This window comes from Tachyglossus aculeatus, unplaced genomic scaffold (genome assembly GCF_015852505.1).
Source record: "Tachyglossus aculeatus isolate mTacAcu1 unplaced genomic scaffold, mTacAcu1.pri scaffold_1_arrow_ctg1, whole genome shotgun sequence".
Taxonomy (NCBI): Eukaryota; Metazoa; Chordata; class Mammalia; order Monotremata; family Tachyglossidae; genus Tachyglossus; species Tachyglossus aculeatus.
Window position 1 is genome coordinate 1,305,090 of NW_024044915.1, and position 11,472 is coordinate 1,316,561.

Here is an 11,472-nt window from a genome sequence, read left to right on the forward strand (position 1 = left end):
GCGGGGCCCCCCACCCCGGAAAGTCTCGTCTGTTGCTGGATCAATCAATCAATCAATCAATCGTATTTATTGAGCGCTTACTATGTGCAGAGCACTGTACTAAGCGCTTGGGAAGTACAAATTGGCATCACATAGAGACAGTCCCTACCCAACAGTGGGCTCACAGTCTAAAAGGGGGAGACAGAGAACAGAACCAAACATACCAACAAAATAAAATAAGTAGGATAGAAATGTACAAGTAAAATAAATAAATAAATAAGTAGATAGAGTAATAAATATGTTGGATGCTGGATGCAGGCTTGGGAATCCAAAGGTCACGAGTTCTAATCCCGGCTCCACCACTTCTCTGCTGTGTGGCCCTGGGCAAGCCACTTCACTTCTCTGTACCTCAGCTGCCTCATCCGGAAAATGGGGATTAGGACTGTGAGCCCCACGCGGGACAGGGATGTTGCTGGATGTTTCTGCGGCCCAGCTTTCACCTCCCGAATTTCCCTTTCTTTCCCAGACTGTGAAAGCACTAAACCACTTAAAGGAAAACTTGAAAATCATTCACCGAGGTACGTGCGAGGGGGCTGCCGTTCGTGGAGGGGGGCGGAGGACTCTCCGGAGCGGACCCTCGGGCGGGGGGTGGTCCAGGCTGGATGCCCGGAGGGGTGGGCCATTCATTCATTCATTCATTCATTCATTCGTTCAATCCTATTTATTGAGCGCTTACTGTGTGACCAGTACGTGGGGTGCGGGAGAATCGGTCGTCCCGTCGGCTGAGCGTATCCTCTACTCCATCCCACCCCCAGCTCTTCGGCCGTGTCCTCCCCGAGGCCTGGAATTCTCCCCTCCGGCCCCCTTCCTATAATAACAATAATAATTTTGGTATTTGTTAAGCGCTTACGATGTGCCAAGCACTGTTGTAAGCGCCGGGGAGGATCCAAGGTGATGGGGTTGTCCCATGTGGGGCTCACAGTCTTGCAGATGAGGTCACTGAGGCCCAGAGAAGTGAAGTGACTTGCCCAAAGTCACAGGGCTGACAAGCGGAGGAGCCGGGATTCGAACCCAGGACCTCCGACTCCCAAGACTTTCCACTGAGCCATGCTGCTTCTCTATAAATGTGGCATTTGCTAAGCGCTTACTATGTGCCAGGCACTGTACTAAGCACTGGGGTGGATACAAGGAAATCGGACACAGTCCCTGTCCCACGTGGGGCTCACGGTCCTAATCCCCATTTTCCAGATGAGGCAGCTGAGGTACAGAGAAGTGAAGTGGCTTGCCCAGGGCCACACAGCAGAGAAGTGGTGGAGCCGGGATTAGAACTCGTGACCTTTGGATTCCCAAGCCTGTGCTCTCCCCGCTATGCCGTTCGCTTACGCCTAAGCAGCTTGGCTCAGTGGAAAGAGCCCGGGCTTTGGAGTCAGAGGTCATGGGTTCGAATCCCGGCTCCGCCAATTGTCAGCTGGGTGACTTTGGGCAAGTCACTTCACTTCTCTGGGCCTCGGTTCCCTCATCTGGAAAATGGGGATGAAGACTGTGAACCTGATCTCACATGTGCAAAGCACATAGTGAGCGCTTAATAAATGCCATTATTATTATTATTATTATTGTTATTACGACCACCCGTCTTCCCACCTTCGGAGCCGTACTAAAATCCCATTTCCTCCGGGAGGCCTTCCCCTCGGTGATTCAGGAAAACCGACCAGGCCCTCGTCTCCGGAAACGTTTGAAGAAAACGAGGGGCGTGCGCGGAGGGAGGGAGCGAGCCGTGTTTCGTTGTCCCGGTTTTCCACGTTGCGGCTCTGAGTCTGCCGACACCTGGCCCGGAGGCCCCGTAGGGGACGCATTTCCCTCCGGTTTTCCCGATGATTCCCAGCCGGTTTCCCGCGTTTCTGTCTTGCAGACATCAAACCTTCCAATATTCTCCTGGATCGGAACGGGAATATAAAGCTCTGTGATTTTGGCATCAGCGGTCAGCTGGTGGACTCCATCGCCAAGACGAGAGATGCTGGGTGTCGGCCGTACATGGCGGTGAGTGGCCGCCCGCGCCCTCGTCCCCGTCCCCCCCGTGTTTTCCGGCGAAAGGCCGGGTTCCGCGTTTTTCCCGAGGATTTTCCAAGTTCCCGTCTACCCAGTCACGATTCCAGTTCCCAAAAAAATTGTGGACAGGGAGAGTTGGCCACGGGCCGCTCTGTGGGGAGGGAGGCGTTCGGTGGCGACTCCCCGCGATCCCCCGTCTTACAGAGAAGCAGCGTGGCTCGGCGGAAAGAGTCCGGGCTTGGGAGTCAGGGGTCGTAGGTTCGAATCCTGCCGCCGCCACTTGTCTGCTGGGTGACTTTGGGCCAGTCACTTCACTTCTCTGGGCCTCAGTTCCCTCATCTGGAAAATGGGGATGAAGACTGGGAGCCCCACGTGTGACAACCTGATCATCTTGTATCTCCCCCCTTGCGCTTAGAACAGTGCTTCGCACCTCGTAAGCGCTTAACAAAGGTTGTCGTCTTTATTATGATTATTCTCTGGGCCTCGGTTCCCTCATCTGGAAAATGGGGATGAAGACTGGGAGCCCCACGTGGAACAACCTGATCACCTTGCATCCCTTCCCTGCGCTTAGAACAGTGCTTTGCGCATAGTAAGCGCTTAACAAATGCCATCGTCATTATTACGATTATTCTCTGGGCCTCGGTTCCCTCATCTGGAAAATGGGGATGAAGACTGTGAGCCCCACGTGGGACAACCTGATCACCTTGTATCCCCCCCACGCTTAGAACAGTGCTTCGCACATAGTAAGCGCTTAACAAATGCCATCGTCATTATTATGATTATTCTCTGGGCCTCGGTTCCCTCATCTGGAAAATGGGGATGAAGACTGTGAGCCCCACGTGGGACAACCTGATCACCTTGTATCCCCCCCTGTGCTTAGAACAGTGCTTCACACTTAGCGCTTAACGAATGCCATCGTCATTATTATTATTCTCTGGGCCTCAGTTCCCTCATCTGGAAAATGGGGATGAAGACTGTGAGCCCCACGTGGGGCAACCTGATCACCTTGTATCCCCCCCGCGCTTAGAACAGTGCTTCGCACCTAGTAAGCGCTTAACAAATGCCATCGTCATTATTATGATTATTCTCTGGGCCTCAGTCCCCTCATGTAGAAAATGGGGATTGAGGCCGTGAGCCCCACGTGGGACAGGGGCTGTGTCCAACCCGATTGGTTTGTATCCACCCCAGCGCTTAGTACAGTGCCTGGCACGTAGTAAGCGCTTAACAGAGACCACGGTTATCATCGTTATTACAGCCAGAGCGGATAGACCCGAGCGCGTCCCGGCAAGGATACGACGTCCGTTCCGATGTGTGGAGCCTGGGCATCACGCTGGTACGTGTCCCGCCCCCGTGGGCGCTCAGCAAATACCCCTCTGGGTCTCCATCCTAGCCCGTCTCCCCCTTCCCCATCTATTCCCTAAGAGCCGGCTCCCGGGCCCGGAGCTTGGAAGGGTGGATTAAAGCGGCGTGGCTCGGTGACGAGAGCCCGGGCTTGGGAATCTGAGGTCGTGGGTTCTAATCTCGGCTCCGCCGCTTGTCGGCTGGGTGGCCTTGGGCGAGTCACTTCACTTCTCTGGGCCTCATCTGGAAAATGGGGATGAAGACCGTGAGCCCCAAGGGGGACGACCTGATGACCCTGTGCGTCTATCACAGTGCTTGGCACGTAGTAAGGGCTTTACGAACATCATCGGGACGATGACGACGAGAGGCGGGAGACCTCCCCACTTGTTCATTCATTCAGTCATAGTTATTGAGCGCTTCCCGTGTGCAGAGCGCTGTACTAAGCGCCTGGGAAAGTATAAGACAGCAATAAACAGCGACATTCCCTGCCCTCGTTGAGCGTAGAGTCTAGAGGTGTGGGAGACAGACACCTATACAAATAAATAGGCAGAATAAAAATTGAAGCAACGTGGCACAGTGGAAAGAGCCTGGGCTTTGGAGTCAGAGGTCATGGGTTCAAATCCCCGCTCCACCAATCGTCAGCCGTGTGACTTTGGGCGAGCCACTTCACTTCTCTGGGCCTCAGTGACCTCATCTGGAAAATGGGGATTAAGACGGTGAGCCCGCAGTGGGACCACCTGATCACCCTGGAACGTTCCCAGCGTTTAGAACAGTGCTTTGCACATAGTAAGCGCTTAATAGATGCCGTTATTATTATAAATAAAATTGCAGATCGGGGCCTGCCCTCTCCCGACCTCCCGGCAGCCTGGAATGTCGTCCCGGGAGCCAAGCGGGTCACTGGTGCGCGGGTGGAGGCAGGGAGGCCCTTGGTCCCTTTCGGCAGTTATCCCGTCGCCGCGGCCCAGTCCCCTGTGGCTTCCCGGAGAGGAAGGTCGCGGGAGCGGGAAGCGCGTCCCCTCTCGGGGCGGATTTCGCCGGGCCCACGCGTCCCCCTCCGCCGTCTCCCCTCAGTACGAGCTGGCCACGGGCCGATTCCCGTACCCCAAGTGGAACAGCGTCTTCGACCAGCTGACGCAGGTGGTGAAGGGAGACCCCCCCCAGCTGAGCAACTCGGAAGAGCGGGAATTCTCTCCCAGTTTCATCAACTTCGTCAACCTGTGGTGAGTCCCGGACGCGGCCCGAGGCCGGGAATCCGGCCCGAACCTCTCCGGGCTTGGCTCGCCCGTCGTGGAAATTGGGGAGGAGTTACTACTCCCCTCGTCCCGCCCCGCGGGCGCGGCGTGGAGGGGAGGGCGCTTTGGAAAAATGAAAGCCCGCCGCGGTCTGTGAGGGGGAGGACGGTGAAGAGAAGCCGTGCGGCTCGGTAGAAAGAGGCCGGGCTTGGGCGGGAGGGAGGCCACAGCCCCATCATGGCACCGGGCGTCTCGTATGGCCGGCCACCGGCCGCCTCGGAGGGCCCCGCTCTTTAACGTGGCTCAGCGGCAAGATCCCGGGCTTGCGAGTCACGGGTCGTGAGTTCTAATCCCGGCCCCGCCACCCGTCAGCTGCGTGACTTCAATTCTCTGGGCCCCTCAGCGGCCTCATCTGTCACAGTCTTCTAGACTGTGAGCCCGCCGTTGGGTAGGGACCGTCTCTATACGTTGCCAGCTTGGACTTCCCAAGCGCTTAGTACGGTGCTCTGCACACAGTAAGCGCTCAATAAATACGATTGATTGATCTGGAAAATGGGGATGAAGACCGGGAGCCCTATGTGGGACAACCCGATGACCTTGTGTAGTAACGATGGCATTTATGAGGCCTCATCTGTCACAGTCTTCGAGACTGTGAGCCCGCCGTTGGGTGGGGACCGTCTCTATATGTTGCCAGCTTGGACTTCCCAAGCGCTTAGTACAGTGCTCTGCACACAGTAAGCGCTCAATAAACACAATTGATTGATCTGGAAAATGGGGATGAAGACCAGGAGCCCCACGTGGGACAACCCGATGACCTTGCGTAGTAGCGATGGCATTTATGAAGTGCTTACTATGTGCAAAGCACTGTATAATAATAATAATAATGGCATTTATTAAGCGCTTACTGTGTGCAAAGCACTGTTCTAAACGCTGAGGAGGTTACAAGGTGATCAGGTTGTCCCACTTGGGGCTCACAGTCTTAATCCCCATTTTACAGATGAGGTCACTGAGGCACAGAGAAGTTGTGACTTGCCCCAGGTCACACAGCTGACAATTGGCAGAGCTGGGATTCGAACCCATGGCCTCTGACTCCAAAGCCCAGGCTCCTTCCACTGAGCCACGCTGCACTGTATCTACCCTAGTGCTTTGTACAGTGCTCGGCACATAGTAAGCGCTTCACAAATGCCATCGTTGTTATTGTTATTGAGAAGGAGCGTGGTTTAGTGGCATTCATTCATTCATACATTCAATCGTATTTATTGAGCGCTTACCGTGTGCACAGCACTGTACTAAGCGCTTGGGAAGTCCAAGTTGGCAACATCTAGAGACAGTCCCTACCCAACGGCGGGCTCACGGTCTAGAAGGGGGAGAAGGACAACAAAACCAAACATATTAACAAAATAAAATAAATAGAATAAATATGTACAAGTAAAATAAATAAATAAATAGCCCGGGTTTGGGAGCGCGAGCTCATGGGTTCGAATCCCGGCTCCGCCATTTGTCAGCTGTGTGACTTTGGGCGAGTCACTTCACTTCTCTGGGCCCCAGTTCCCTCATCTGGAAAATGGGGATGAAGACCGTGAGCCCCACGGGGGACAACCTGATCACCTCGTATCCCCCCCCCCGGCTCTTAGAACGGTGCTTCGCACAGAGTAGGCGCTTAACGAGTACCATCGTGATTATTATTTCAGCCTTACAAAGGATGAATCCAAAAGGCCAAAATATAAAGAGCTTCTGGTGAGTACGGGGGGGGTCGGGGGAGCGGGGAGCGGGGATCCGTCGGGCGGCGGCGGCCCCTGACGCCCAACGCCCCGCTCGGCCCCCGCAGAAACACACCTTCATCCTGATGTACGAGGAACGGGCGGTGGAAGTGGCCGGCTACGTCTGCAAGATCCTGGACCGGATGCCGGCCTCGCCCGGCTCGCCCATGTTCGTGGATTGATCCCGACTAGGCCACGGGGCCGCCGGCCGGGCCACGCGTCCACACGCAACACACACGACACACACAAACCGTACCCCTTCTTCCCACCCTGTTTGAAGCCCCCCCCCCCCAACTGGGGGACGACAGGGGTGTCGGGTCGCCCCCACATCCGTGTCTTCCCACCCCTTGGAAAGTGCCACCCCCTCACCTCTTCTCCCAGTGTCCGTGCCGGTCTGAGGCCTGCCATCCCCGTCTCCTCCCCCGTGAACCGCGAGCGTAAGTACAGTTGATTTGTCCGCGGCTTCTTGACTCCGGGGCGTCTTCCCGGGCCACGGCCTCCTCCGCCGGAGCTTGGCGGGCGCCCGCGGAGAACCCCCCGGTTCCATCACCGCCCTGGGCCCCGCGAGGCCGGAGGAGGACCCGGCGTTTCCTTCGCAAAGTGCAATAGGGCGGCCGGAGGAAGGGTGAGGAAAGCGAGCGGACTGTTTTCTCTACCAAAAACGACGCTGTGGGGAAGAGAGGCCGAGGGGAGGGTCTTCGGAGCCGGGACGGAGCGCATCCCCGCCCCTCCACCTCGGGGAGCCCGCCGGCGGGAGGCAGGCCGACGCGGCGAGCCGTCCGGAAGATGCTCCCGCCCGGACCTCGGAGCGGGGAGTGAATGTGGGCACCCCACATTAATCCCACCGGGCCTCGCGCCCTCCCCTTCCAGGGGTCTGCCCAGCCGCCCCCCTTTAGCGGGAGGGCAGACCCAAGCTCGGGGCCGACGGGGGCAAGTTTCCTTCCAACGCCCCGAGACCAAATGTCCGAACTGTCGTTCCCGGCCTCCTCCCGTGCCTGGCTGAGGCTGCTCCGGAGAGCGTGTGAGTACCTGTGACCCCTCGGCTCTGTCTGATCCCTTTCTTCGTGTACAAACACCGAGTCCGGAGCTCGGCGGTCGGTCGGCACTCGGCCCGGGCGACGGGGACCCGCTGGCGGAACGGGGGGCCGGAGACCCCCTCCGCGCCCCCGTCTTCCGAGGAGCCCCGGGACTCCCCCCATCCTCTCCCCCGCGCCCGTCCGGGGAAGGGTTTTAAAAACCAACGGAGGACTCGGTCCGGTCCCCACGGGTCAGAGGGGTCTCGGCCGTGGACGGGGGCCGCGTCGAGGGGGACCGGAGGTAAAGGCGATTTATTAGCATATTAATCACAGATTATTATAAACTATTAAGGGCAAGGAGTTTATTACAGTGTATCTTTATCAAAAAATAAAAGGTGTGTAGTGTTCACGGACTGTGAAAATAGTGTAAGAACTCTGCATTGTGAACTCTGATTATTTTTTTTTTCCTCTTGTACCATAGAAAAATGTATAAAAATTATCAAGAAGCTAACGTGCAGGGATATTGCCTTATCTGTCCGTAAAATGGAGCTCAGTAACCTAACCGCTTCTCAGAGCTTGGAAATATTTTATCCTATATCCTGGTTTGACTCCTCCTCCGCTATTTAAGGTATTCTACTTGGAACCCCAGTGTTTATGTCATAGTGCTAGCCTTCGCCTGCGGGTCGGTTGTAATAAATCTAGGATGTGATGGTGAGCTTGCTATTTTCATTTTCGAAGGGCAGATGTGTCGGGGCGGGAAAACGCGCCCCGACACGTCCAGCCCTGCGGCTCGTCCCCCTCCGGTCCGCTTCGGCCTAGCGTCGACGATCTCGCTCTGTACTATGCACCGTGTAACTTATGAACTTGTTCGAAAATAAAATGGAAACCCAAAGGGGGGCCGGATTGCTACTGGGGGATACTCCGTGAGCGGGGCCGGGGGGTCCCCGACGCCGTGGGGGTGGAGGGAACGGCCTTTCCGGGGGCTTCGCGTCGCCCACGTTCTTGGGTGGGTGGCGGGGGGGGAGGATCCGGTCGGGTGGAGAGGGTCGGATGTGCGCGGTGGGCATCGCGAGGCGAGCGGAAAGTCGCGGGAATTGCCTCTAGGCTGTACAAGGGGAGCGTTGCCCAGAATTAGAAGCAGCGTGGCTCAGTGGGAAAGAGCCCGGGCTTTGGAGTCGGAGGTCATGGGTTCAAATCCCGCCCCGCCACTTAGCTGTGTGCCTTTGGGCAAGTCACTTCTCTGGGCCTCATTTCCCTCATCTGTAAAATGGGGATGAAGACTGTGAGCCCCCACGTGGGACAACTTCATCACTTTGTATCCCCCCGGTGCTTAGAACGGTGCTTTGCACATAGTAAGCGCTTAATAAATGCCATCATCGTCATCAAGTAGAACTGGGCCACGATGAAGAGTCGGGGGGGGCCTGGTCGTGCGGACGCGGCGGGCGTGAAGCACTTAGTACAGTGCTCTGCACACAGTAAGCGCTCGATTAATACGATTGAGTGAATGAAGACCTATCTGTGGTCGGGGTGGTCCCGGAGAGGCGGGAACTGGAGTCACGTTTTCTTTCCCCTGAGCGCTTTGTCGCTCTCCCAAATCCTCTCGGGATGGCAGCTGGAGAGTTTCTGGTAATAATAATAATAATAATAGTGATGGTATTTGTTAAGCGCTTACTATGTGCAAAGCACTGTTCTAAGCGCCGGGGGGATACAAGGTGATCAGGTTGTCCCACGTGGGGCTCGCAGTCTTAATCCCCATTTTACAGATGTTGCCGACTTGGACTTCCCAAGCGCTTAGTACAGTGCTCTGCACACAGTAAGCACTCGAATACGATTGAATGAACGAACTGAGGCACAGAGAAGTTAAGTGACTTGCCCCAAGTCACACAGCTGACAGTGGGCGGAGCCGGGATTTGAACCCACGACCTCTGACTCCAAAGCCCGGGCTCTTTCCACTGAGCCACGCCGCTTCTCTAACGGGCTCGGCTACGGGAGGGAAGGGGCAAACTGAGGCCTACCCGTTCCGTAGCTGAAGGCAGGAAAAACTCACCCGCGCTGGGCAGCAGCGGCCTGGGAGAGAGTCAGGTTGACCGCGCGGGAGGCCGCGGTCAACCGCTTCCGCATTTTTCCCAAGACAACTCTCGGGATCCGCTACCGGAACGATCGTAGCCGGAGACGGGGCGTTCCGGGAGAGCTGTGTCCACGGAGTCGCTATGGGCCGGACGCCGTTAGACGAGAGTGGTTTGTCCCGATGCCTGTTCGGAGGAAATGCTCGATGTATCTTTAGATGGCGTCCGGCCCCCTTGGGCTGGTTTCATTTCCGCCTTTCTCCTGCTCCATCCCAGCGCTTAGAACAGTGCTTTGCACATAGTAAGCGCTTCATAAACGCCGTTATTATTATTATCATTATTCCTAGTGCTCAATGCAGTGTCTTGCGCTCGATGAACACCCATCGTTACCACCAGTGACGCCCAGTTTGTCGAGCCAGGGACTTGGTTCAGAGATGGCGACCCCGTCTGTGTCTCTCTGGGCGCGGGACGGCGTAAAAGTTTGGATTGAGTGCCGGGGGCTGGGGTTGGCCACAGGGGCTGGGGTTTCCACAGCGTCAACGGTGATTACGGGCTAAGAGCCCGGGCTTTGGAGCCACAGGTCATGGGTTCCAATCCCGGCTCCGCCACTTGTCGGCTGGGTGACTTTGGACGAGTCACTTCACTTCTCTGGGCCTCAGCGACCTCATCTGGAAAATGGGGATTAAGACTGTGAGCCCCCCGTCGGACAACCTGATCACCTTGTAGCCTGTGAGCCCACTGTTGGGTAGGGACTCTCCCTATATGTTGCCAACTTGTACTTCCCAAGCGCTTAGTACAGTGCTCTGCACACAGTAAGCGCTCAATAAATACGATTGATTGATTGTAACCTCCCCAGGGCTTAGAACGGTGATTTGCACATAGTAAGCGCTTGATCAATGCCATCATTATTATTATTATTATTACAGGGAACGCGCGCCAGACCCGTCTTCCCCTTCCCCAGGGGCAGACGGAGCCGGGATGGCCGCCCCGCAGGACGGCCGCCCAGGGATCCTCGTCTCTACTTGGGGGCAGGGGGATTCCCCCAGCTCAAAGCGGGGCCGCGTCTACACCTGAAACCGGAGTCAGGAACGCGGGAGAGGAAGAGCCAGATCCCCGGACCATCAGCTTCTCACCAACCCTTCCCAGTCCTTCCTGTTCCTCAGTTTTCTCCTCCACCCGCTCCGATCTGCCATCGCACCATACCCTTGGCGTTGTCCTTGACCCCTCTCTCTCATTCGGATTCAACCCCGTGGGTTCCCCCTTCGCAACAGGGCTAAAATCCACCCTTTCCTCCACCAAAATTGCTACCGCATTAATACAATCACTTATCCTATCCCACCTTGATGACTGTAACAGCCTCCTTGCCGACCTCCCGTCTCTCCCCACTCCGGGCCGTACTTCACTCCGCTGACCGGATCATTTTTCTACAAAAACATGTGTTTTTCTGTTTCTCCACTCAAGAACCTCCAGTAGTTGTCCAGCCTCCTCCACATCAAACAGAAACTCCTCACCGTGGGCTTTAAAGCAATCACCTTGCCCCCTCTTATCACCGCTCGTCTACTACAGCCCAGCCTGCACCCTTTGTTCCTCTAACGCCAATCTTCTCACCGTATCTCGGCTCTCGTCCATGTCGCTGCCGACCCCTCGCCCACGTCCATGCCCTGGCCTGGAAATCCTCCCTCCTCAAATCTCACAACGACCCTCCCCACCTTTCCTTTTCTCCCACTCTCTGCATCCCACCTTGCTCCTTTTATTCATCCCCACGGCCCTCATGCACGTATCAGTAATTTACTTATAATAACGTATCTCATAGTGGGCAGGGAATGTGTCTGCTTACCGTTCCACTGTTCTCTCCACATAGTAAGCGCTCGATAAACACAACAGAATGAATCCCCGTTTTACAGACGGAGGCCCAGAGAAGTGAAATGACCAGTCCAAGGTCACCCAGCAGTGAAGTGGCAGAGCCAGGATTAGAACCCAAGTCCTTCTTACTCCCGGGCCCCTGCTCTATCCACTAGGCCACTCTGCTTCT

The 11,472-nt window shown here is 56.2% G+C and overlaps 1 protein-coding gene across 5 annotated transcripts in view; it reads left to right on the top strand.

Annotated features, from left to right (window-relative positions):
* The window catches only part of MAP2K4 (mitogen-activated protein kinase kinase 4), a 69,175-nt gene extending 60,912 nt beyond the window's left edge, over positions 1-8,263 (top strand). For all 5 annotated transcript variants that reach the window (XM_038742842.1, XM_038742841.1, XM_038742840.1 and 2 more), the window contains 6 exons: positions 506-557; positions 1,889-2,016; positions 3,281-3,358; positions 4,438-4,586; positions 6,290-6,335; positions 6,427-8,263. In XM_038742842.1, coding sequence (XP_038598770.1) covers positions 506-557; positions 1,889-2,016; positions 3,281-3,358; positions 4,438-4,586; positions 6,290-6,335; positions 6,427-6,540 — 567 coding nt within the window. In that variant the 3' untranslated portion in view covers positions 6,541-8,263. The remainder of the gene's footprint in view (positions 1-505; positions 558-1,888; positions 2,017-3,280; positions 3,359-4,437; positions 4,587-6,289; positions 6,336-6,426) is intronic.
* Positions 8,264-11,472: the final 3,209 nt, after the last annotated feature.